At 36.9% G+C, this 27,179-nt stretch overlaps 1 protein-coding gene across 1 annotated transcript in view; it reads right to left on the reverse strand.

Annotated features, from left to right (window-relative positions):
* The window catches only part of ALDH1A1 (aldehyde dehydrogenase 1 family member A1), a 47,912-nt gene extending 38,161 nt beyond the window's left edge, over nucleotides 1–9,751 (reverse strand). The window contains exon 1 of the mRNA XM_070935604.1: nucleotides 9,629–9,751. Coding sequence (XP_070791705.1) covers nucleotides 9,629–9,688 — 60 coding nt within the window. The 5' untranslated portion in view covers nucleotides 9,689–9,751. The remainder of the gene's footprint in view (nucleotides 1–9,628) is intronic.
* Nucleotides 9,752–27,179: the final 17,428 nt, after the last annotated feature.

A 27,179-nucleotide genomic window follows, 5' to 3' on the forward strand; every position in this document is an offset into this window, starting at 1 on the left:
CAGGACAGTTTTATACCTCCCTGCTGCTCTCAAATACCAACCCTGCCATAACACACAGGTTCTGTGCAGCTGCACAAAAGATAACCTGTGCCACAAAACAGTTTTAATGAGCACCTAATTTGTTATTACAGAGTGCTCTGTATTATGATAAATTCAGTTTGCCATGCTTCCCTATATCCATCTATGTCCATCTCTAAATCCTTTTTCTTTTAGACTTTTTTGTTTTTTAAAGATTTTTTCTAGCTTTTAAAAACTTTCTAAAACTTTTCAAATATTTTTTTTAGGTTTTTTAAAAAAATATTTTTAAGCTTTTTATATGCAAATTTATTTTGTTGTATTTTTATGCTTTTACATTTTTATTCCCCACCTTCCTTATGCTAGTCTTTGACTATATAATGAAGATTTGATTTGATTCCTGAGAAATGTTACTCTCATCTGCTGGTTGTTTATGTCTAACATTCCTTATTCCAGTCTCCTTTCAATCTTTCACACCAGCTCCACCAGCTCCACCGAGCTAATGTAGCTACATTCTCCTGGAGTAGCACACAAAACATTTCCTAGAACCATCTTAGATCAGGGGTCTCCAACCTTGGCAACTTTAAGACTTGTGGACTTCAACTCCAAGAGTTCCTCAGCCAACAAAGCTTAAAGTTGCCAAGGTTGGAGACCCCTGATCTAAGAGACCCTTCCTTAAATTCAGATGTTGTTACCTGATAAACAATAGTTCAGTATTGTTTGTTCCAAGGCACACCCAAACACAATGTCCACATATGGTCATGAAGCTTATAGGAACATACATATTAACTAATACAAATAATTGCTCCATCTAGCTCATTATTGTCTGCACTGACTTGCTTTGGCTCTTTAGAGTTATACATATTGCCTTTCCAACTCTAGGCAAAGATGATGGGATTATTCAAAGTGAGAAATTTTATGCAGAAAGGAGATGATCCTACAACCAAAACACAAATGCAAACCATGTGAGGCTTATTAGAGTAAGTAAAAGATAAAATCATGTGCGAAATGGTTTGTAAGCAAATCACAGATTCCTCAGCAACTGGATAAAGCCCAACTAATTTTGTTTTCCATCATTATGAAGTACTTCATTATAGTAAGTCATGTTTGATTGGACTTGCCTGGAGTTTATTTCCATCGTATCTATTGCTTTATTACCCCAGGTTCAAAGAACAGAATTGGCACTGATCAATGGGAAAGATAATCATGAGAGAACCATAATCTTCCAGGGAAATGTTCTACTTCAAACGCTAAATAGAGATTTGGTAAATACATCAACCACTTAAACAGGAATTTCTTGTACTAACCACTTCTAGCTTTAGAATCTCCAAGCTGGAACTCATGAAACATCCAAGGTTACTATCTGTTACTCTAATCTAAATTACTTGGTGGGAAAATACATTAGGTAAAACCCATGACCTGAATATCTTGGCTTGAAAGTAAATTACAAATCTTCATAAAAAATCAATTTATAAGGCAATTACCAGGGAACTTTCATGCCCTTCTTTGGCATGTGAGAAAATTACTATTCCCCTTAATTTCCATTCCCTGGTCTTTCTTTTTATATAGATAAGGTTCTGCTCAGCTTACGTACATTTTCATCCCAACCTTTCTGAAATGGCACTGAAGTTGGCAACCTGATATCCCCTCTCCTTGAGTATTTCGAATATTTATATAATCTCTGGTGAATGCCTCCTGGATTATTGGAAACTGTCTCCAAAGTCTAGAGGTATCAGGTTGCTTGTCTCTATACTAAACCAACAAAACTATGCTTTTTGTTTGTTCCTTCATCAATGTTTTGTTGACCAATCTTGTTCCCCTAGAAGCTATAAAAAGCACAGGTTCCCTGGTTTGATCCTAGATGTTCCAGTTTTTTAAAATTGATCAGGCAATGGAAAATGATAAAAGCTCCTGTAAGAGTGAATAATACTTTACTATTGAAAAGACAGGTCCACTTGGGAAGGAAACAGTTCCTTCCCAATAATTTATAGCTTACATAAATGCAAACAGTGGCCCCTACTAATAAAATGAATGTAAGAATAGCACTGATAGATGGACCAAGGATTGTCAGAATCAAGCATTTTGCTTCTGACAGCGTCCAACCAAATGGTCACAAGTAGAAGATGGAACCTCCTCCCCCTGGTATTTATTTATTTATCAAATTTTTATAGCTGCCCATATCGCCAAAAGCAGCTCTGGGGCAGAATTGAGTAAAACAACTGATATAAGAGATATAATCCTAACAGATTAGGAGACACACTATCTGCCCTTAAGTTATAGGCAACACTGAACCTTAATACTGAGATTTGCACAGAACTGACATTAAAAAACTGGTGTCCAACTCTCTCTTCTTCACTAGGTCCTTGGGACTAACATGATTTGAGGGAGAAGTTCTAAATTGTTGCTCAATCAGCAAGTGAAGAACTCTCTCTGATATAAGAGATAAAATCATAGGGCTGGAAGAGACTTTGAGGGTCTTCTCGTCCAACCCTTTGCTCAAGGAGCCTTATACCATCCCAGTCAAATGGTTCTCCAGTCTATTTTTGAAAATCTCCAGTGAAGGAGCACACAACTCCAGAAGCAAGCTATTCTGCTGATTAATTGTACTTACTGTCAGAAAATTCCTCCTTACTTCTAGATTGGATCTCTCATTCTCTCTTCTACTTTTTCTCCTGTCCTCCAATGGAGATTGGAAATTAAGCCAATCTTCTGTCTGACAGCCCCTCAAATGCTGGAAGACTGCTATCTTGTCTCCTCAATCCTTATCATCTTCGATAAGCTAGACATAGATAACTTCCTCAATTGTTCATCATATGATTTAGCCTCCAGTTCTTTAATAATCTTTTTTCTTCTTCTCTACACACTTTTCAGGTATCAATATCATTTTTCTATCGGGATGACCAGAATTGAACGCGATATTCCAAGTGTGGTCTGATCGGTGTGGTATAAAGTAGTACAAGCACTTCTCATGCTCTTGAAACTATTCCTCTTTTGTTGCTGCCTAAGACTGAAGACTAAGTGCTAGTCTCCACTAGCACTCTAAGTGCTAGCACTTAGACTTTATAGTGGTATGTAAGATACCATTTTATACAGAAGGTATCATGGCCTACAGATGCCATCATGGCTCAATGACTTATTACTGTATAATCTCTACATATGTTCTAGAACAGAGGTCTTCAACCGTGGCAACTTTGTGGACTTCAATTCTCAGAATTCCTCAGCCAGCAAAGTCCACAAGTCTTAAAGTTGCCAAAGTTGGAGACCCCTGTTCTAGAACATCTTGTTTTGCTATCTCAGTTTGTATTAGTCAATCCAATTTGCTGCCCATTGATTTCAGGCTCAGATTATTTATTCGGTCCATTTCATATCTTCTGTGGCAAAGATGGAAGCCCAGAAATTACTCAGCTGTTTTTGCAATCTCTGTATTGTCCTTGAACATCCTCTTCATATCTGTCTTTTAGCAGCCCATCAATTTCCCAGACTGTTTTTCTGCTTTAAAGAAATGTGCATTTTCTTAAAAAAAAAACAAAAAAAAAACCTGTTTTTCCCTGAGTTCCTCAAATTCTTTCTTCCAAAGGCAATTGGACTTTCGAATTTTTCTTTTGCTGCTCATCCAAGTAGCTTCTTCTTGAATGAGAAGTCAAATATCTTAAATTATCTTCAATATCTTAAATATCTGTATTTACTTCTAGCAAGGCACAAGTGCATCTCCCTTCTTTTGAAAGGTGGAAAACAGAACAAATAAGGTAGCAAGAACATCAACAGCTGTGCTTGTCCGAACTGGCCCTCTTTGCTCTGAATAAGCAAGAACAAGTCCTGGAAAGTATACGATGAGGTGTCCTCCGTGGTGTTTACTTTGCTAATTGTGGTTTTGGTTTCTCTCTGCAGCCTCATGAAACGTGGATATTCTCTTATGCAGTCTGTGAGTCATTGACTTTGGATTTGGGGGAAAATGTTTAAGAAGAACTCGTAGCCTAAAATATTTAGGTATGTAAAAGTTTCAATCCCAGATGGGTGGTTTTTAAAAATATTCAATATGACTTGCACCAAGGCGTTTCATTCTTTTTTATGGTTTCTTTACGTGATCCTTTCCTGAGGCCACAGATACGTACGCAGGACACCACAAGTCTTCTTACTTTCATTGGTTGAGCTGATGTGATATATATATATCACTTTTTCAAAGGGAAATGTCTACTAGGATTTCTTTCTGTGACATCACATCAGCTCAACCAATGAAAGTAAGAAGAATTGTGGTGTCCTGTGTACGTATACAATATATATGTATATATATTTGTTTCCAGGGAGACAGATTCCTTTTTGGACTGTTGGTGGCAGCTAGTTTTTACAAAGCAGTGCTGGAGCCACTCTTCAAATAGCCAAAGCGGCCGTGAGATTAAATAATATAATCAATATTAAATATCTTCAAATGGATCAAACTTGAACTGTGATTAATTTCCCGATAATTTTTTTAATAAGCAAGTAATCATGTAACATTACTTTTGTTTCCCAGTTTGTCTGCAATGAAGGACTTGATCATTTCAAGCATAGGGATGTCCGTATGTGTGAAATCACATTCTCAATGACACTTTTTATTCTAAAGCCTGACTACTTAAAAGAGGTCAAGTAGTGTAATGATGATGATGTTATCCATTCAGTCGTGTCCGACTCTTGGCAAAATTATGGACAAAGCCTCTTCACATCTTCTGCTCTTGCACTACAATAGTATATGGGATGGGAACGATGTTGGAAGACAGGAGGAAGAGCCGCAGCTTAGACAATAGTCCCATAAATGAACCCTGAGTCTGATGAGGTGTTGGAGTGGAGAAAGCATCTTAAAAGAAATCTCTTCTAGCTTTGGAAGTAAGGCAGGGGTAAGGTATTTTCAGATGTGCACATTTCTGTACTGTAACCTTGAAATAAAGGTAGTGTTAGTACTCGTGGTTAGTGCTTCTTGCCTGGCCTTACTAGGTAGACCAGGCAGGTAGCACAACCAGATTAGCTAATTCTATTTTATTGTAAAGCTATATTAAGAGAATCTTGCAAGTCTTAAAGAACAATTCTACCATTGTCCCCTTTATAGCCCCAAAACTAGGGAGGGTGTTTTCTGAGCCTCTTCCTTTGCCCCAATTCCTGCTGTGGGCTCATCTGACTTTTATCTGACCATTCCCTTGGCTAGTTTCTTTGCCCTGACTCCCAAGGTCATTGGTGTTACAGCAAAGTGCACAGCCACTATATAGCTCAGATGCATTTTGCCTCAATAAGTGTAGAAATGTATAACTTTTAATGCATTGCCATACTCTTATCAAAATATGCGTGCACATGAAAAATCACACTAATTTGGTGTCACTCAAAAAGAATCTTCAAAAAAAAAAGCCATATTATGTACAAAAATGCACAGACTATTGAAGAGATTCATACAGATTCATGCAAATTTAAATTATTAAGAAAATACAGCATAAATGGATATAAAGAAGAAAACATAAGAACTGAGTAGAAGGGAAAGTGACAGTTTGCTATTGTTTATTGCTTAAGAAAGAAAGATTGGACAATATTAAGCTAAAGCCCATGGGCCTTTGACGCTTTTCAACAGCTAATTAAACAGCTAACACTTCTATTTGTGTTTTGCTTTTCATGCTTATCTAATTAATATGTTTTTGTTACTTTCAATTTAGCTTCACAAAGGGTGACAAAGAAGTGCATTTTTTCCCGTTTCTGTGCAGTTAAAAATTGCACAGTGTGCCATGTGAAGCTATGAATGTGTTTGCAGAAGCTCTGAAACCTGAATACTAAGTAATGATACATAAGATCGGAACCATTTCTTAAAATGAAAATTTGAAAAAGTTTTCATAGGATGGATGAGGTTAAATAATCTTTGCTAAAGTTCAAGCCACAACCAAGTAAAATATTTACTAGGGGAGAGATATCTTATCAGTTCTTTCGAGTACTTTGCACATCTGTGCATCAAAAGGCACGCAGTTCTTGAGGTTTTTGATTGACCTTTGGTATAAATTTGAGGCATGGAAGGAATCCAGGACAAAATAATTTTTATTAGTTACATGCGCTGGTGAATTCAGTGGAAATGATCGATTGGGATTTAAATTAAATTCTACTGATTTCATCAAGACTAGATCTAATACCATTTAGGTAAGATTGAAGAGGTATTAGTGTCCATCTGATAGTTGTTAAAATGTGAATGTATAGTGTGGGTTTCTTTTATAAGAGTCATTTTCATTTCATGAAAGCATCAGGTACCTATCACTCATGCACTGAAGATTCACTTCCTGCATCTACCCAGCCAGTATTTCAATTAAACTGAAAAAGGAATGAGATGAAGTATCAAAATGGTTTGCCATTATACACATCTGTTCAACCGCTCTCCACCTATACTCAGGCTTCAAAAACCTTAAACTGATCTCGCAGAGAGGGACTAGATAAAAATGTCCCAAAGGTGCTTTTTCAAGAGGCAACTGGACTTTCTGGAAATCCAGTTTTGCTAAATAAAGTGGCTGAACATCTCATTTCTAAGAGCATCAATTTCTGACATAGTTTTAGGCTGTGATCCTTGGAACCATTGCTCTTAAATTTACTTTTTGAGTAAACATGTACACAGACTCAGTAACATTGCTTCTGGGCATGCATTAGTTTTTTTCAACTATAAAGTGATATTATTGAGGAAAGTGATTGTTTTTAGACTCTGGTATCATAGAGAAAATACTTGTATAGATATATAGATGGCAACTCCAATAATCTCCATCCAGCTCATGGCTGTGCTGAGTGATGATGGGAGTTATGATCCAGCACAGCTGGACAGTAACTAATGACATATGCTACATAGCTATAACAATATGCAGACTGTCCTTTTGGGATATGTTTTTGCTTATCAGTGCCAGTGCAAATAAAATAAAAATACAGCTGAAGACAGTCTTGGTCATCATATATTATCTTTTTATAGCTGTCAAATTATATCAGGGCAAACAATTACTTTAAAATTCCTTGCACTGAAAAAAACGAAATAACATTAGCATACTCTAAGAAATCCTATGGAGTTCAATCATCAGGGGAGACTTCAAAATTTTGTTACATTCAAAATACATCCTTTTCTATTTGATCAATTGTAGGATTCAAGTATTTTCCTGCAAGTTATGCATATCATTTAATCAAGGAAAAACCTTGTGAAATATTACCAAATGCATTCACAAACTTTTCACAAACAAGTAAAATAACTAAGAGGGGCTAGGACTGGCTTTAAGGTGGGAAGGCTGCCATAATTTCATATTAATGAACAAATAGGTCAGTTCCCTTTTTTTCCAATTGCTTCAACGTACCTTGATTTGATTCTTAAACTGGCCTTGTGAATGATTATATAATGGAGACATATTCCAACCAAAGTTAAAGCATCTTCTTTATTTTTGCGGGAGTGTTAAGTCTGGATTTAATTTTCTACCACTAAAATCAACTGGACTTTAGAGTGCTTAACTTTGGCTTAAATATACATTCCTGACTTGAGATAGTCAGGAATGTATCAAATACACAGTTGTCCACTCCCTGCTTTCTTGCTTTAAAAGCAGCTTACCATGCAGTAAAAATTATCTTTTAACCTTTTCTCCAGATGAAGTTAAACAATCAAGCCTTATTTATACTAGGTGCACATGCATGCAATATTGGAAATCCTGATATATCTAGATGGGAGCACTGGTTTCCTTCCAATATCCTTCTACACTCATGTGCAATAAAAATACAGAGAGACAACTAATAAACCTCTTGATGAGCCCATGCAACAATCCAAATTTGAAGAGCAAAATGTACGTCAGAGTGTGCACCTGCCAGAAATTCTCTGAATCACTTTTAGCCCTTCAAATCTGGATTTCTGCAGAGCCCTTCTTCACGCTTTCTTCCCACCCCTCCAGACTCACCTAAAAGTCTTTGAAAATTCAGGGGGTTCTGTTAGCTACCAGCTAAAGTTCAGAGGTATTTTGCAGCAATCATGTCTTGTGCAAGAAAAAAAGGGGGGGAGAGAACTTTCCTCTTATCTATTTCTGCATGAACAGAGAAAGAATTTACCAGATACTTGTGCTTGCAAGGCAGACTTGTTCATAGCAAGGTGCTTGACTGGATATGAAAGCTTGTCTTCAAGAATCTAAAGAAGTATTAATTTCTTCAAGAATATCTTCCTTTTCCTAGAGCACTGAGATTACACTGTTTTTCAAAACCTACTTCATTCTTAAGTCCCATGAATGATGAAACTCCTTTCTTCTGACTGGACATAGACAAGATTGCACCGTGTTATAATAGAAACCCATTTATCTCCATCCGTCCATCTATATTTAATGTATTCAATGTTATGAAGTAGCATATTGCAAATTACATTGCAACGGACAATACAGATAGGACGAGGGCAAAACCTTATCATAAACCTTCACTACAAATTGGAATATACCATAGTTGTCCCACTCATTGGGGAAGAAGTTTCTGAGCATTAAAATACTTCTGCTGGAATGAAACAACTACGTAATGCATTCTGCTGCATGCAGCATAAGTCAAATCCTTATGCAATATTATAAATCCATCTATCCAGAGGAATGCCATTGAATTACTCTCCCCTGGTTTAAATTCAGACTTCATAGCTCAAGCAGTTTGTGGATCATGTTCTTCAGCTTGATTGCAGTGGACTTAGCCAAACTTCATGTTTTCAGGCCCAATTAGCTCCACTTGAAGTAACATTCTGAATCTGAGCTTATTTGAGAAGAGTGAATTGTTTTCCACTTCATGTAGCACTAGAGTACAAATTTGCCTACCTTAGGTTTTCCAGTTTAACTGGGTGAAGGATAATTGATTACTTATTTGAATGTCATGGCTTTGTAATTCTGTGGGCAGAGGCTGCTTTCTGCTTCTGTGCACTTACTGTCCAGCTATATCTATATTCTTTACAATTGATTTTGATGAAAATTACTTTTTCAAATATGTATTTCTATATTCAAACTGCAAAGCCACAGATCAAACAAAGTTTCACTGATTGTTAATGTATTATATTTTCCCGCCTTCGCTGATCTGAAAACTAAATCTTCTCTCTCTTCAGTATTAGCATGTTCTCACAACCCTTGGCTTAATGGACAGCTGTGGGATAATGGATATAATTTCTACACTGTTTATTGTCGAACAATCACAACATTATGGAATTTTTACAGTTGTAGTTACAGCTATGCTTATTCCATTCAGTCACTGACAACTCCCACATAAATTCTAGCAAGAACTTAAATCTCTAGTGAGATTTATTAATGTAAACATGCAGAAGTTCAGTCTAGCAGGGCACAGTTCCAAGAACTCACATGTAGTTCTGCACCTGTATTTAACATCAAACCTAAAACGCTTTATTTATTTGTTTGTTAATATAAATGCGGTTTCAACCTTGTTTCACTTCTCTGCGATAACTTCTGGGGCTAGAATGATTCAAGAGCTCTATCATCAGGCCAATACATGACAGAGGAGAATACTGGAATAAATCCACAAGTCACTTCAGATCTGAAGCCAAAGCAAGAATAGCAGCAAGAACGAGGACATTCACAGTCTGGGGATCATGGTTTGAGTAAAGTTAGCCGGAATAAATAGAACTAACCTTAGTATATTGAATCTTCAGATCACTGAGGGGTGCAGGCAAAGTCTTTGCAGCTGACATGGTTTGAGCGGTTCCTGCAACACAGGTGAAAGCGGGCTTTACAAAAGTTCACTTATATTTGCCCTCTCTGAGTACTTAGGTTTAATTGTGCCTTTTTTTATCCGAGCAGGCTATGGTATATTTGCATGGAAGACTATGATTGGATGATCCACCACACAGCAAAGTGTGTGTGTGTGTGAGGGGGAAGTACGAAGAAAGTGTTACACTTAAGAAAGCAGGCTACGAGCTCGGGGCAAAAGTCTACATGAGTTAAGGTGAATAATCTGAGCCTTCCCCCAACCCCTCCACCTCAGAATAGTAGTTTATATTCTAATCCAAAGCGTTCAGTTGCGGAGGTCTGAAGTTATTTCAAAATGCACGTGTTTTTATTTAATCTTCCGTGTTTTCTTTTAACCACGGCATGACAGAAGAATGTAGTTTCCTTACACACACACGCACCCCCCGAAACTGCAGAGACCTCTGCCCCGTTAAAAATAGGAGTATCCCATAAGAGAAAAACAAAAACTCTCCCAAGAGCTAACTCCCTCTCTCTCTCTCTCTCTCTCTCAGTTTGGGGGATTAAAATCAACATTTTTGGGGCACCTTGAAAATAATTGGATTTTTTAAGGACCACGTTTCTCAACTTCAACAACTTTTAGGGTGTGTGTGTGTACTTCAACTCTCAGAATTCCCCAGACAGCATACTTGGCTGGGGGATTCTGGGAGTCGAAGCCCACTCCTCTTGAAAATTGTTGAGGTTAAAGTAAGACTGTTCTATGGCATAAGGATCAAAGCCTATATTTCAGGTACACGAAATTTGGTTTGTATGCTTGTGTGTTTTTACAGCAGCTCTGTGGGTTATTTTGGAGGTAGGACTGATAAATTCAGAGGATTTAGTTTCTGCTGAGTAAAAGCCATTAAGGTTAGCTGAATTGTACTTGTTTGTGGGTGACGCTTCCACACAATTTTCTGGCATGAAGGAGAAGTGGTTTGCCACTTTTTCCTAGTAAGATTGTTGTACTCCAGCCTGCAACCCTAGACTTCCAGATGTCCTCATTTAAATCCTAAGTAGGGCCAACTTCTGTTTGGCTTTCTAAATCAGCCATAATCAATTTGGGGTTGGCCGGCTGGCTGGAGAATTCTGGGAGTTGACGTCTACACATTTTAAAGCTCTGAGAAAACTTAACAGCAAATCCTATCTCCTGATAAGAGTGTTCATATTTATATGTTAAATAAAAAAATACAGCAAATGAAGTACTCCCACTCCCAACAAAGGAGATTAATGTAGAAAGGGATGTACTGAGAACAAATTTCTTCCTGGGAAAAAAAGTAAGTCCCATTAGTAAGTTGTATGTGGGAAATTTTCCTTTCTTCCTTTCCTTTCCTTTCCTTTCCTTTCCTTTCCTTTCCTTTCCTTTCCTTTCCTTTCCTTTCCTTTCCTTTCCTTTCCTTTCCTTTCCTTTCCTATCCTATCCTATCCTATCCTATCCTATCCTATCCTATCCTATCCTATCCTATCCTATCCTCCACTCTCCTCTCCTTATGGAGTTCACTCCATGCAGGGTGTGGCAGCTTGAAATATTATCAAGGCTTTATATATTTAGTCTTGTCCTTAGCCCTTCACATTTCAACACAACAATGCCTGGCCCAAAGTTGTTTGCCTTATGACACATCTGGCCTACAGCCTCTTTCTTAAACATTTGGTCTTTACACTATGCATTGTGTCAAAACAGACAGCCCCAATATTAACTGATTAGGAATCATTCCAACTTCTAATAGGGTTGTTATTGGTGTTGTTACTACTTTTAAGAGGTTAAGCAAAGACCGAAATAATGGGAAACATCCCTTCCTTCTGCAAACATCCATAGATGTTACTGTTTTGGAATCCAATCCACCTAGTGTGGGCAAGAAATCTTAATTTTACCTGAATAGATGAATTATACAGAGCAGATATTAACACAGAACAGTTAATTTCAACTTTAAGCAGCTTTATGGGGAATTAGTATCTATGTGAAGGCTGCTTAATTAGTAATAGGCCTTGCTGTGTACTCAGTGTTTTCCAATTAATGTTTGCATCAAAGTTAATATATAGAATAGTGGTGTCTGCTTTATGAATTGACTATAAAATATAAAGACCACTAGATTTTATTGTGCCAGCAACTTCATTGTGCAAGAAATGTCGTAACCGTTTCCCAAACAAATGGAAAGACAATTTTAGAAAGGTGGATACATGTGCTTGAAATGAATGGAATGTGAAAAAATTATTGTGGACTCAAATCCTATTGATTTTAAAGTCACTTAGACGCCTCTTTCCTTGACTTGTGCCCAATGGATACAATCCAAAGCATACAAAATGTTGTTAAAACTTGTCATGGGAAAGGCTTTATGCCTAATTGCATACATGGTGTTCACATACATTCTTTTGCTTGCAGAAAAGAACAGGGAAGCCTCTGTAAAACCAGACAGATGCAATTCTACTGAAATAATCAGATCACTGTTAATATGGTTATTTCAGATTGTTGGGTGCTAGAACTAGATAGTAATTCCAATGATTGACAACTGGTTTTTTAATCCTCAAGGAATATGAGACACTTTTGTGTCTCTGCAATATTTTACAGATAGTCATAGATTTACGACTATCAAATCAAAATTTCTGTTGCTAAGCAAGACAGTTGTTAAGTGTATTTTGCCCCATTTTACGATCTTTCCTGCCATGGTTGTTAAATTAATCACTGTTGTTGTTAACTTAGTACTGCGGGTTGTTAAGTGAATCTGTCTGCCCCCTTTTCTTTGCTTGTCAGAAGATCGCAAAAGGGGGTCACATGACCACGGGACACTGCAACCGTCATAAATACATGTCAGTTTCCAAGTTGTAAGTGTGAAAAATGATCATAAGGCACTTTTTTCAGTGCTGTTGTAACTTCTAATGGTCTCTAAATAATGGTTATTAGTCAAGAACTAACTATAGTCCCATTGGTGGTGTGGGACATAGGCAAAGAATTAATCTGAGAATATTATTTTCAATATGAGTGAAAGTCATATTAGTGCAGTGCCTCAGATAGAAAGTCCATACAGAGAGTGGTAAGGATAGCCGAGAAGATTATAGGAAGCTAGTTTATAAGCACTATGTTCTTAGAGCTCAAAGCACTGTTAGAGACCCCAAACACCCACTTTACGGTCTGTTTCTGTTGCTTCCCTCTGGGAGGAGGTTTCAAAATATTTCTAGCAGGACTTCCAGATTCTTTAACAGCTTTGTTCCCTATGCCATCCGTCTGGTAAACTCGCAAGATTCATTTGTCTTGCCCTATACATGTATACATCCGGACTAGACAGTGTTGCATATCTATCTATCTATCTATCTATCTATCTATCTATCTATCTATCTATCTATCATATTTATATACGGTAGTGTATATTGGAAGTGGTGACCCTTTGAGACCGGTATGTAACGAAATTTCATTTTAATGTATGCTGATTAGTGTTCATTTGAAGTAACAATAAAGTTATCCTAACAAGAGCCTCAGGAGGTTGGTTAAAAACAAGGCAACCAACATAATGTAGATGTGACAAGTTGTACAGGTTTAGAAATATATTTATTTCTTTTATTTATATATTAATATCCTATCTTTCTCTTGATGACATCATATACTTTTTTTTCTTCTCCAATCATGTGCAGATCTTTCTATCTTGTCTTGTAATGCTGAGCATGTAATGCCCCTGCCATCACAACCGATGAAGCTTCTTGGATGAAAAGTGAAATGTTTTCTTCTTCCTCCTCAAGGAAAAAAACATCCAGTTGCCTTTTGAAGAACAAAGAACCTTTAAGACAACTATGATCTGGATGACTGAGAATCTCCATAGATGTCTGTTTCTGACACATCTTGCTAAGTCTTAGCTCTCCAGAAAACTCTAATGATGGGAAAGGTGGAAGGAAAAAGAAGCCGACTTAACAGTAAGGAGCAGTAGTGAAATCTAAAATTTGTTACTACCGGTTCTGTGGGCGTGGCTTGGTGGGGGTGTAATGTGACTGGGTGGACGTGGCAAATTTTTTTTTTAACTTTTAAAACCATTTTTTCTACAACCTCTTCGGTGAAGAGGTTGTAAAAAAATGCTTTCAAAAGGCTCTGATGATCCCAGCTGAGTTGCCTGATGGTCAGAGGCTTTTTTTCTTTTAAATGCCTCTGCCGATCAGGCAACTCAGCTTGGATCATCAGGCATCATTTTGGATCGTCAGCTTGGATTGTCAAACTCAGCTTGACCATCAGGCAACTCAGCTTGGATTGTCAGAGACATGCCTCTGATGATCCAAGCTGAGTTGCCTGATCATCAGAGGCTTTTTTTCTTTTAAATGCCTCTGATGTTCCAAGCTGAGTTGCCTGATTGGCAGAGACTTTTTTAAAAAGCCTCTGCCGATCAGGCAACTCAGCTTGGATCGTCAGAGGCATTTAAAAGAAAAAAAGCCTCTGATGATAGCGCGGCTCAGCTGGGCATGGGGGGTGGGCAGGGATTTTTGCTACCAGTTCTCCGAACCACCCGCCTCCATTGCTACTGGATCGCGCAATCCGGTCCGAATCGGGAGCATTTCACCCCTGGTAAGGAGGGTGAACTCTATGGAAGTCCTGAAACACCAGGTTAGGGACAGATCATCCTGGAGAAAATCAATCTATATTTTGTGGTCACTAAGTCTGGATACAAACCTGATGCCACCTAATCAAATCATGGTTAATTATGTATTTATGCATGCAGCCCTCCACCCTGGTTCCTCACACGAGATGCCATTTATGAGAACAATTAAAAACTATTGTTTCAACGGATATAGTAAAATTGATCTCAGAAAATAATCCAAATTATGCAAATAAACTAAAGATGTTATGCAAATTCAAATGGCCAAGTTAAAAGAAACATTTTAACACCACAACAGTCTAAATTAGGCATCAGGTCAACTACTTAAATTAAAAGATGATGCAGAATGGGCCTTCTCATTGGTACTGTACTAAAAAAACCCACAACACATTTCCAATAAGGAATTCTTACACAGTAATACTTCAGCTTCAACCACAACAATACACGAGCACACAGTAGATACAAACTTAAAGTGAATCTCTCCAAACTCGATTGCAGAAATATGACTTCAGCAACAGAGTGTTCAATGCCTGGAATGCACTACCTGACTCTGTGGTTTCATCCCCAAACCCCCCAAATTTTAACCTAAGACTGACTACTGTTGAGCTCACCCCATTCCTAAGAGGTCTGTAAGGGGTGTGCATAAGAGCACCAGCGTGCCTACCATCCCTGTCCTAATGTTTCCTCTATTTGTATCTATTTTATGTATCCAATCCATGCTTATACATATTACCTAATACGTTCTTGACAAATAAATAAATAAATAAATAAATAGTGTCTACTAGAAGATCTTAAGATACAGGCAAACTGATATGGGAAGAGGTGCTTTTTCAAATATTTGTGCTCCAAACTTAGACGCTTAAATCAATGGTTCTGGTTGGTTGGCTGGTTGGTTGTTTACTTATAAACTGAAATGACACGAACTAATCTAGTAAAACAGATAAAATTATAGCTATTGAATTCTGTATGTGCTGAAGCTTCTGAATTGACTTTAAGGACAACATTAGCTTGTAATTAATAGTGCATGAATTATCAGACCCAGAATATATCTATATATTATATATATAAACAATGGCAGCAATCAAAATTAAAAGCTATTTCAGGCTATTGAGAACACCTGGATTCATAGCAACAATGCAGAGTTGAAGATAATTTTGAGGTTATTAATCTGTGGATCATCAACTGTTTACATCTAAATGTTCTGCATCAGAAAAACTTTCATTTTCTTCAGATTCAGTTCTTTGGCTTTCATTTCAGTGTTTCCGTAACCTCTCTAAATTACTCTCTAATTTAGAATAGTAGGTAATTGCAAGTTTCTTGGAGTAGACCACTTAGTGATAATCAGTGTGAAAGCAGAGTGTCACTGAGACAGTGCTTTAGGGTAAAAGAAGGTGAGCTTCAAAATACCCCTACATCAGGGGTGTCAAACTTGTGGCCCATGGGCTGGATGTGTCACGGGCTGGCGACTCCCACCCCCGGTTTAGCAAAGGGGAAAAAAGTCACGATACGTGACGTGATGAAAACATGACGCTGCAAGTTTGACACCCCTGCCCTACATAAATCCCCAAAGTGCAAGTTATTTACCGTACTTTTTTTGCTGTTGTTTAATAAAGTTTTGGTTGTAGGATCCTTGGTGCTCTCTGAACTTGGTGATTTTCTTGCAGACATTTCTGCACTGATGATATTACCTAGGGTTTTTGTTTTTTTGTTTTTGATTTATATGCCGCCCTTCTCCAGAGACTCAGGGCGGCTTACAATGCGTTAAGCAATAGCCTTCATACTTTTGTATATATTTATACAAAGTCAGCTTATTGCCCCCACAATCTGGGTCCTCATTTTACCTACCTTAGAAAGGATGGAAGGCTGAGTCAACCTCGAGCCTGGTGAGATTTGAACTTGCAGTAATTGCAGGCAGCTGATGTTAATAACGGTGCTTTAGTTTGCTGTGCCACCAGGGCTCAGTTTGATAATGAAACATCTGCAAGAAAACTATCAAGCTCAGAGAGCACCAAGGACCCCTCATGTCAACTCTGATCTACAAATATTCTCTTCTAAAGTTCCGTGTTTTTTTTTGTTTTGTTTTTTTGACAATAGGATTGTCAGTGTTTGACAAGTGTTTGTCAAAGGCACGGCAGGCCCTTCCACTTAAGGTGCTAGCCTAAACACTGAATGCCACATACACCTCCATGATCACATGAGGACATAGTATTGGAAGACAGGGAGAGTCATTAAGTTAATTCATTCTTCCTGTGATCTGAGTGAAAGAATAACAACACCTGCTTGTGACATCATAATGCATCTCAGGTATTTGCATCAGATGCAGCTACTAAATTGCATCTTTGGGGCAATGATGTCAGGATGCACATGCCATATTTTTGACTTCATTGTAGCTTGTTAAATATTGATACCCTTATGTAACTATGACTGGTGGGTATTGAGTAAGAATAATGCAAACAGCTGGTCAACATATTGTACCTAAGAGATACCAAGCTAAGAATGATAACACAGGTAGTCCTTGATTTATAACCATTCCTTTAGTGACCATTTGAAGTTATAATGGCACTGAAAAAAGTGACTTATGATTGGTCCTTCCACTTATCATCACAGCATCCTCAGGTTTACATCAGTGTTCCCCAACCTTTCTGGCAGACCAGCGGAGACGGAGGCATTGGTGGCAGGAAGGGGAAGAGAGGATAGTTTTGTATGCATCTGCTGCTTTCACAAATGCAGCTGCGCATGCGGGCACACGTGCATGCGTACTCACCCACTAATTCCGTTGCCTGGTTCGATCGGGCTGTGCCTTGTCACTGGGCCATGGACCGAGGGTTGGGGACCCCCCCCCCCGGGGTGACATGATTCAAAATCAGGTGCTTGGCAATTGGCATGTTTTTACGATAGTTGCAGCTTCCCAGAGTCAGGTGATTGCCATCTGCAACTTCCCAGCCAGCTTCCAGCAATCAAAAGTGATGGGAGAAGCCAGATTCGCTTAACGACCACATGACATACTGATCCGCTGCAGTGATTTGCTTAAGCGCTGTGGCAAAAAAAGCTCATAAAATTGAGCAGGATTTGCTTACCAATCGCCTTGCTTAGCAGTGGAAATGCTGGTCCTAGTTGTGAACATACGTTGAGGACTATCTGTGTAGGCAAATGACCATTACCTTCTTTATTTTTGTAAAATAGAAGATAAATCCTTTTGTTTTTCAGATTCTAGCCAAAAAAAAAAAAAAAGTCCACTCAGTGTCAGTTTTAATAATCATCAGCACATTACACCTTAAGGATCTGTGGATTGGCTATCCATAGACCTTTGGTCCAAAAAGAAGGTGCTGTTTTGACTTATAGTAGTGGCCAAAATTGTGGAAACCTTTTGGGGAAAGTATATTTTTGAGGTTTGATGGCTAATAACACCACTTTTTTCTTTTTTTTTTTTTACTTTCAAGATACTCATATTCCACTACTAGACTGGCCTGGGAATAGCCCAGACCTTAACCCAATTGAAAATCTATGAAGCCAACTTAAGAAACTTGTTAGTCAGAAGCGACCCAGCAATAAAACCCAGTTAATAGAAGCAATCATTCAATCTTGGTTTCACATTATAACAGCTGCAGAACTAAAAGACTTATCGGTAGTTCACTCCATGGGAAGACATTGTAAGGCTGTAATTCATGCTAAAGGTTACCCAACTAAGTATTAACTGACATGGTGATAATTTTTGTATATCTTGTTTTTTCTATGGTGATAATTTTTGTATATCTCATTTTTTCAACGTGTTTCACTTTTCTTCTCTATACTTGTAACTGCTATTCTATTAGCAAATCCTTCATAAAACTTATTGCATTGCATTCTTAATTAAATTATCTTTCCATTGATATATAATTTTATGGTACTATTAAAAAAAAAGTGGTGTTATTAGCTAGTTTTAGAAAATACACTTTTCCCAAAAGGTTTCCACAATTTTGGCCACTACTGAACATATAAAACCATATATGGTTTGGCACCAAAGAAATTGCAGGACTTTTTTTCTTTAACCATAATCAACACATCCAGATAGTCATCTTCCAATACTTCAGGGGCTGTCACAGGGAAAAGGGGGTTGACTTATTCTCCAAAGTGCATGAAGGCAGGACAAGAAACAATCGGTGGACAAGGTCATTCAAGAGACATCCAACCTGGAACTAAGGAGAATTTTTCTGTCAGTGAGAACAATTTTCCCATGGAATAGCTTACCTCCTGCAGTTTTGGGCGCTTTTATTGCTGGAGGTTTTCACAAAAAGTTTGGGCAACCATTTATCTGGGATGGAATAAGGACTCCTGCCTTGGGCAAGGGGTTGGACTAGAAGACCTCTAAGGTTCCTTCCAGCCCTACTAGTCTGTCATTTATGCAACCTTTTAATTAGATCAAAGGGGCTCAGATGAGGAGGTAATGTTTTCTGTAAGGAATCAACATTATAGAATAGAATAACAGAGTTGTAAGGGACCTTGGAGGTCTTCTAGCCCAACCCCCTGCTTATGGAAGACCTTGCTTTGGGATGTTAGATTAATCTATGTTGGGGCTTCCAGAGAATAGTAAAGACAGAATTTTGTGGTTGATAATCATCCTTTATGTATTAGCAATATATGAATTCTCGGCTACTTCTGAGTTTATGTGGAAGTCTGAATATTTAATTTTAAAGGTATTTATTTATTTATTTATTTATTTATTTATTTATTTATTTATTTATTTATTTATTTATTTATTTATTTATTTATTTATTTATTTATTTATTTATTTATTTATTTATTGGTTCGATTTATATGCCGCCCTTTTCTGGAGACTCAGGGTGTCTTACAATGCGTTAAGCAATAGCCTTCAAACTTTTGTATATACCTGCTTAGTAGGGTTTTCGCCCCCCCCCCAAAGCGGTGTTATTTTTTATACAAAGTCAGCTTATTGCCCTCACAAACCGGGTCCTCATTTTACCTACCTCAAAAGGATGGAAGGCTGAGTCAACCTTGAGCCTGGTGAGATTTGAACTTGCAATAATTGCAGGCAGCTGGTGTTACTTAACAGTGCTTTAGTCTGCTGCACCACCAAGGCTCTTATGAAGTTATGGCTTCAATAGTTTTTGAAACTGTTTATATTTGTCATGATTTATTGTGGATATTTTATCTATGATTGCTGCTATCGGTGGTTTATGTTTTATATACCGTGTTTCCCTGAAAATAAGACCCTGTTTTATATTTTTTTTGAACCCCGAAATAAGTGCTTGGCCTTATTTTCGGGGAGCTATTATTATTTTGGGGCACATGGACCAAGATGGAGCTTCTCTTGCCATCTTATCTGATTTCCAGCTCTGCATTTAAATATTTTCAGGGAGGGCTTATTTTCGGGGGGAGGCTTATTTTAGCACATGCGCTCAAAAGCCCGATTGGGCTTATTATCAGGGGATGTCTTATTTTTGGGGAAACAGGGTAGATTGTTTAACCACCTTGAGTCTATGCAAATTATGTAAATCTTTCTTTATATATAAACTTTAATAAATATTTTTAAAAGGGAGATAAAACTAATATAAACTAAGAAAAAAAATAAAGAAATCAAAGTTAAAACTAAAAATGCAAGAACAAAATAAAAATAGAAAAGAAAGAAAAATGATACTAAGAAGTAGCTTCCAATCTTTTTACTGCAGTCATAAGTAATTTACCTCTTACCTTATGGTTACAATAAATCCCTCTTCTTTCCATCTATCATCTCTAATCATCAAAACCATAAATATGGATATGTTCACCTTTTTTTGTGTCCTACAAGAAGTCTGTAAGGGATTTCCAGACAGCAATTAACATAGACAATTGTCTTTTCTATGAGAACTGAATGCCCAGAAAGCTTTCGGTTCAAGGAAATCAATTTAGCTATCTGAGCAAGTTCTATCATTTTCACCAACCATTCTTTCATTCTTCTTTCCATCTTTGTGCATATGATAATCTCGCTGCAATTATCACGTACAAACAAAATTTCATAACTCTTTCCCCAACTATTTATTTATCAATGCTGAAAGAAAAATCTTTGGTCTCAGCTGTAATATTAATCTCCAAAATATTCTGAATCAATGGATTTTTCATTAATATTTGAATTCAGAATTTTCTAGCTTTTTTATACAACCTGTAAAGATGATAAAAAATGTGTTTTCTTGTTGCTCACATTCCCAGTTTAAATTTATATATTCTAAACATTTTCTATGGTGAGATATACCAACAATACATCATTTTATATTTTAACTTTAAGACTGTAACATGGTGTAACTTTCAATCCTTTCAGCCACAATTTTTGCATTGTTCCATCAGTTTATCGTAACCAACATTTTAGCCTACTTTATCATCCTTCTATCACTTGTTCTTTTGTTTCAAATTTCAATTAGTATACATTTTAGCAATTACATCATTTGTACACAATTCTATTTCAAACTCAGATGTACAATGCTCAAAACCACAAATTCTTTTGCCTACTTTAAATATTTCTAGTAATTATCCATTGTTGAACCATTGACAATCATACCTCTCTGCTACCAGTTCTTCTCTTGATTTTATTTTACGTTTTCCTTGACAAAATTTTAGTATCTTGTGATAAATTAGCCATTTGTGTTTCCCTACGATTTATCATCTATAATACACTTATTTTATAAATTGTAGCCTTTCTAGAATATTCAAGTGGAAGCAATAGATACCCTGGCCAATAAATAATAGAAGTCTACTAAAACTGGAATCTTTATTCTCTAATTCCAGGTAAGGTTGATACAGTTAAATATGTAATAATTATACTTTATTCTGCATTGGTCATCTCATCTTGAATATTGTGTCCACAGCGGAGCATCATAGTTTAAGAATGATCCCAACTTTGAACAGATTCAAAGAAAGGGAATGAGGGTGAATAGGGAATAGACGTTGTTGAAGAAAAACTGATGGAACTGGGAATATTTGATCTTGAAAAGAGAAGTTTGGGGGGGGGTGGATATGCTACAATAGCTCTTTTTTCAAGCGCCTGAAAGGACATCACACAAAAGGTGGCCAAGACGTGGGCAATGAGGACAGATTTTAGCAGAGTGTTAGGACAAATCTTCTAACATGAGGAACATTTGGATAAAAGAACCAATCTTTTACTGGGTGGATTCAAATAGAAGCTGACAATGATTCTTGACCAGAGAGAGACTGGATATGTGAGTAACAATCCTATATCAATGTTCACATTTGGATCCAACAGTCTTGAGAAGAGACAACCATTGACTTTGCATTCAGAAAATACTGATTCAATCTATGACATTTCCAGAGACACTTGCTGACCTGGATCAGTAATCACCTTTGGAACAAGACCGTCCCAAATACCTCTGGGCAAATAGATTTTGATTTAAAAGGTACTTGGATGTTTACTAACACTAGAAGACTTACTATAGCTGCCTATAAAACATGAGGATACATATGGATAGGTAACTCTGAAATTACATAATTTAGGCAAGAACCTGGAAATTCTACACACTGAGGGGATTTATTTCTGAGTAAAATGCTAGGTTTATGCTATGAATGAACTATGGATAGCAACAATACTAAACATAGATTTATGAGAGGAAGATCCACAAAATCTGCCTGCATGATTCTTGCATTAGAATTTAGAGCCTATTTATCTTTAACCATTAAAAAGATCAATCACTTGAATAATTGCTGGTGAAAAGGTTAAAGTAGTACAATTTTTTACTATTTTTTTTCCTGTCACAGCAAATCGCTTGAACAAATACCTACAGCAAATATCAACGAACCGTCGAAATGTTTGTTAAGTTCGGTGACCTCTAATGTGTACAACTAATTCAAACTGATTTATGATTCAAAACTATTCAAAAAGTATGAAAAGTGGAAACGTTACAGTATAAGATTCAACTGAAGGCTTGATTTGAGTACTGAGGATTGCTGTGTAAATTTAATATGGAATATGTTGTGAAACGACATGCAGGAGATGTGAAAAATAGTGAATGGTTTAAAACCAGGAGTTTCTGTACCGCCAACATTAAGAAAATATTGACAGCAATCATACTAATTGAAAGTGGACAGGAAGATTAATTTTGGGTAATATAACGCAGCATAGCCCTCTGAGGATAGAAGAGAGGCAGATGAAGAATCTTTCATTTTAGTTGAAATTGCATACGAGTGTCCATGAACATAATCTAAGCGTGTGTTCTGTCCTATATTTGACCAAAATGGAAATGTAAAATATTGAAATTATGACAGGAAAATAGGTAAATGTTGTTTGCATTTCTTAAAATTCAAATGCATACTTAATAATCAGAGGCAAATGACAGTAAACACACATATACATACTGCAGTTGGACACAAAATTATTTTTGGAATAATTCAGTGACACCTATTTCTGAAAATACATATGGAATTGCATTGTTAAATATTTTGATATGGAATAAAAAACTATCAAAATGGATGGTACTTTTTTCCCTTTTGAAAATGGCAAAATATTATATATTTTAGTACCTGCAATATTGAAAGTATATACTTTATACTTAATGTTTTACTTAACTCCTTAAAATAGATCAATACAACTGTATTATGCCTTGTGAGATTCATTCATTAATTAGATGTCATTAATCTGTTAGGACAGGCATGTAAATGTTATTTTTCACCTAACACTAACAAATCGCCAGTTTTACAGCTTTTGAATAATATTTATATCTTGATTAATGAGAAGCAATTGCTCTTGTAGATTGTTGTGGAATTTGAAGAATCTTAAGGATAAGCATTCCAGTAGTTAGAATTAATATAATAAACTTCCCATTACTTTAGCAAAGAAGCAGTTTTATTGGTTTTACTTATCAATACTTATTTCTAAATAGTATAGTAGGATAGAGTTAGAAATGTATCAGACTCCTTTGTGTTTTTTTAATATTGGCACGAGAGTTCACATATTGAAAATTGTTCTATTTCAATCTATTTATTTTTATTGGTAGAATAATTACGCATGTTTATCTCAAAATAAGTCCTGCTGTGTTTACTGGGGTACATTTTATATATTTCTATTTTAGTCATCAAATAATTAGCTTTCTTCAGACTAAGGTGCATGCCTAAATCTAGTGTTTCCTTAAATCAAAGCACAGTCTCTGAAACTTAAACAAAGAAACAAACTACTTAAAGGCTAACTACAGTATCCTCTTATATAAAATATCTGTAACATTTAAAAATTATAATCAGAGTTTTCTAACTGCATCTAAACATATTTCTTTTAAGAAAAGGTGTTCATCAATTTCTTCGTCTCATTTAATAATGATTGCTATGTGTGTGGATTGCATCACACACACAAAAATCCCCTTATTTCCAATTTAGTCATTACAGATTTGGAAAAGCAAAAAAGCAGAAAATTCTATGTTTCATTACGTTTCAGGAGAAAGACTCTTTATAAGAATTTGCTGCCTGTTTTATAAGCTAAGGACTGTTGTCTTCAAATATACAATATCTCTTGCTGCATTTTGGCCCTCTCTGCTTTCTGTTATAGAGGCAAAGCTGAACAAGCTTTTTTCAATATTAATCACATATTCAATATAACTTAAATGGATTTTGAAAACAAAATGACACCCTGCAATTTCTTAGCATTGCTCTTTGCAGCAGAAAGATATTCTTAAAACTTTCCCACAGACAATAAAGAGCTTTTCTGCGATTGTTCAAAAAAATTTGAATTTAAGAATATGATTGTCAATTTTTCTCATATCCCAAAACAATATATACATATATATGCACACACACACACACACACACACACACACACACACACACACACACACACACACACACTTATATATATAAACACAGTAAATAAGTTTTACCTTTCAACTTCAAAATTAGTTTGTATATCTGGTGCACGTCCTCATTAATAGCAGACCAGCACACTGCGTCCCGGAATCTGCAGTCAACACGACAAAATATCATTCATGACATATATATATAGATATATAGACATCCACACCCACACCTACAGACACAAAAGTGATTATCAAGAGTTCTATTTGAGCCCTGTTTATCAAGACAGATTCTTGAAAGTGATCCTTTAAGCAAGCACTAAGTGGAAAGAAACTAAAATACATTTAGATGGCAAAAAACAAAAACCTTATTTATGACATAGGGGATGAAAATACCCACATACCATTTATTCTGCTAACCATGTAATATACATTGTCATTTTGACATTCAGACCATTTCTCTCTTTCCATCACCTCCATGTCAGTCCAATTCACTCATTCTGACCAGCGATGAAACTGGGCAAGGGAGCTGGGGGTGGGAAAGGAAACATGGAAAGATTGTTTTCCTAGATGATGTATTTGCAGGGCCTTTTTAAACTCATCAGATTAAGTATTGGAAAGATGGTGGCCTTGATAAAGGAAGCCCTGCTGGTTTTCTGTCTCCTTGAGACAATAAAACCACATAGCTATGTCTGCGTCTTTCTGATTGGGATTGTTCTGCTTTAACACATAAGAGACTGAAGTTCAGTTACTATTCTTAATTAACTCAAGTTAAACTAATGAGGGTGGGGAGGGGGAGGGATGGAAAATGGGGGAGGAGGAGGGGGACGATTTTATAAAAGCAACTGAGCTTTGATTTAATGGAAGGATTTGGTACAATGCATTTTTGGTGTAGAAAAATGATGCTGGCCCGTGACTGTAATAAAAATTATTATTATTGCTATAGAAAAGTTTACAGAGCTGTGTTCTTTGCTAAAAGTAATGAGGGCAAAGAGTAGCCTAGAATAAAAGTTGTTGCTTCCATTCATCAAAGTGTCTGGAAGCTGAATTATGGCAACGGAACTTCTTTTCTTGTTAGTTCGAAAGGTTTCATTGCTTGTTCAAATAGCTTATTCATTTGAAACGAACAAGTAAGTAAATAAGTAAGAAGTCCAAAAGAAGTCCTGACTCAATTTTCAGATGACTCTCCCCAGATGACTGAGAATCTTCATCGACATATTCATCAAAGTCTATATTCTGAATTTCAGGAAAGGAGAATATTTGTAGCTCAGGGTTGAAATTAGTGGTCCTTGGTGCTCTCTGAGCTTGCTTGTTTTCTTACAGATCTTTCATTATCCAAACTAGGTAACATCTAACAGTGCTAGTCTCTAACTAGTTTGGGTAATGAAATATCTGCAAGAAAAGAAGGAAGCTTAGAGAGCACCAAGGATCATTCATATTAGAATTGAATGCTACTGCCAGTATATTCTCTTCAATATATTCCAGAACACCTTCAGTCTAAGTTGCCATGAGGAATAAACCATCTAGTGACACGACAATATAATGGTAAAACTCATTTATGGTCAAAACATATTTCTAGTGAAAAACAACAAAGATTATAAACAAAAATTTAAGGGTCAAGTGGTTACTTTATATCCTCATTCTTTTTTAGCCAATTGTGTCCACTTATTGATGCTGTTTTTTTTTTGTTTCATATGACCATGCACTTATTGTACTTTCTGTTTCTCTGATTGTGAGTCACCCCAAGCTGGTGTGGCATTTTACAGACCGAGAAATGAGGGTAGTGTTTCAGCTCTATAGTGGAAGAAGCTCAGCGGTGAAATCCGCCCAGTTCTGTACAGCTCACTGAACCGGTAGCGTCGGTGGCGGGAGGTTCTGCCCACCCGCCAGGATGTCGTTATGTCCCATTTTTTTACCCTCTGCGCATGCGCAGAAGAGGTGCATGCGCATAGCACACGCGCGCTCCCGTTCCCAAACTGGTAGCGAAGGTAAGTGGATTTCACCGCTGAAGAAGCAGTATCCCAAAAATTTAGACAGCATCAAGCCTTTTCATTCAACTTATTTATTAAAATATTTCCACAGTCCTTATATGCCTTCTGTCTGCTGGGCATTGACTCCTGTGAACAAAGGCAATAAAGATAGTACATACTGACCTTGGGTGCAATGTGAAGAAAATAGAGGAAGACAGCGGAAATGAAGTCTGGCCCTCAGCTTCTCTGAAGTTAAAGGTCAATGTCTCTTTATAATACAAATTCACCCAGAATTACCCTGTGGTAACATGGGCAGCCAATAAATTTAATAAATAAATAATAAATAATAGTTTTGGTTCCAGTACTTTGGCATTATTTCCTGAAATTAGTCAAATGATGGCCAATTTGTTTTATGGTGGGCTAAGAAGGGTTGATTTGGCTTAATTTTTAACTGCCAGTCTGCACTTTAGTAAGTCATTTTTTGGTGTGTTTAGCTCATTTTGCTGCTATGAAAGGCCTGTAGCCAGGAATGCAGGAAGAATCTTGTGAGTCCCTTTCAGAAAATGTCTCCTTTTAGTATCAGGCAGCTGACAAATTGGTGTCCATCTTTTGGTTGGGCCCATCCATCCTGTTGTTCTTACCACATACGCCAAGATCAGCCAATAGAAAGCAATTAGAATAAGCTTCAGGGCCCCCCCATGAGAGGATAAAAGAAGTCAACAATGGATTTATGACTAGGGCAGGGTTGTCCAACCTTGACAACTTGTGGACTTTCATTCCCAGAATTCACCAGTCAGCATGGATTCGAAGAGCTGAAGTCCACAAGGTCTTAAGTTGCCAAGGTTGGACACCTCAGGACTAGGGTGTGGTTCAATTCCTCAGTTCTGGATGTCATCTTGATTTTTTTAGAGCTTCCTCCATGAATGGTCCTGATGGGCTTTAACTATTATGTCATAGCGTAGATGTGGAACATTAATTTAACACGGGTAAATTGCCCATTATTATTAAGTCAAGTGTTAATTTTTTCTGAGCCATTCAATAGTCAACAGCCAAAAAGCAAATAAAATTAGTCCCCAGTTACCTCCTACATGTTTCATAGATCACATATATCCAGCATTCTACACTCTGTTGTTTCTCCAAAGGGGAGGCAGAGAGGATCCA

Source organism: Pituophis catenifer, unplaced genomic scaffold (genome assembly GCF_029215685.1).
Source record: "Pituophis catenifer annectens isolate HBS135680 unplaced genomic scaffold, rPitCat1.0.hap2 SCAF_2, whole genome shotgun sequence".
Lineage (NCBI taxonomy): Eukaryota > Metazoa > Chordata > Lepidosauria > Squamata > Colubridae > Pituophis > Pituophis catenifer.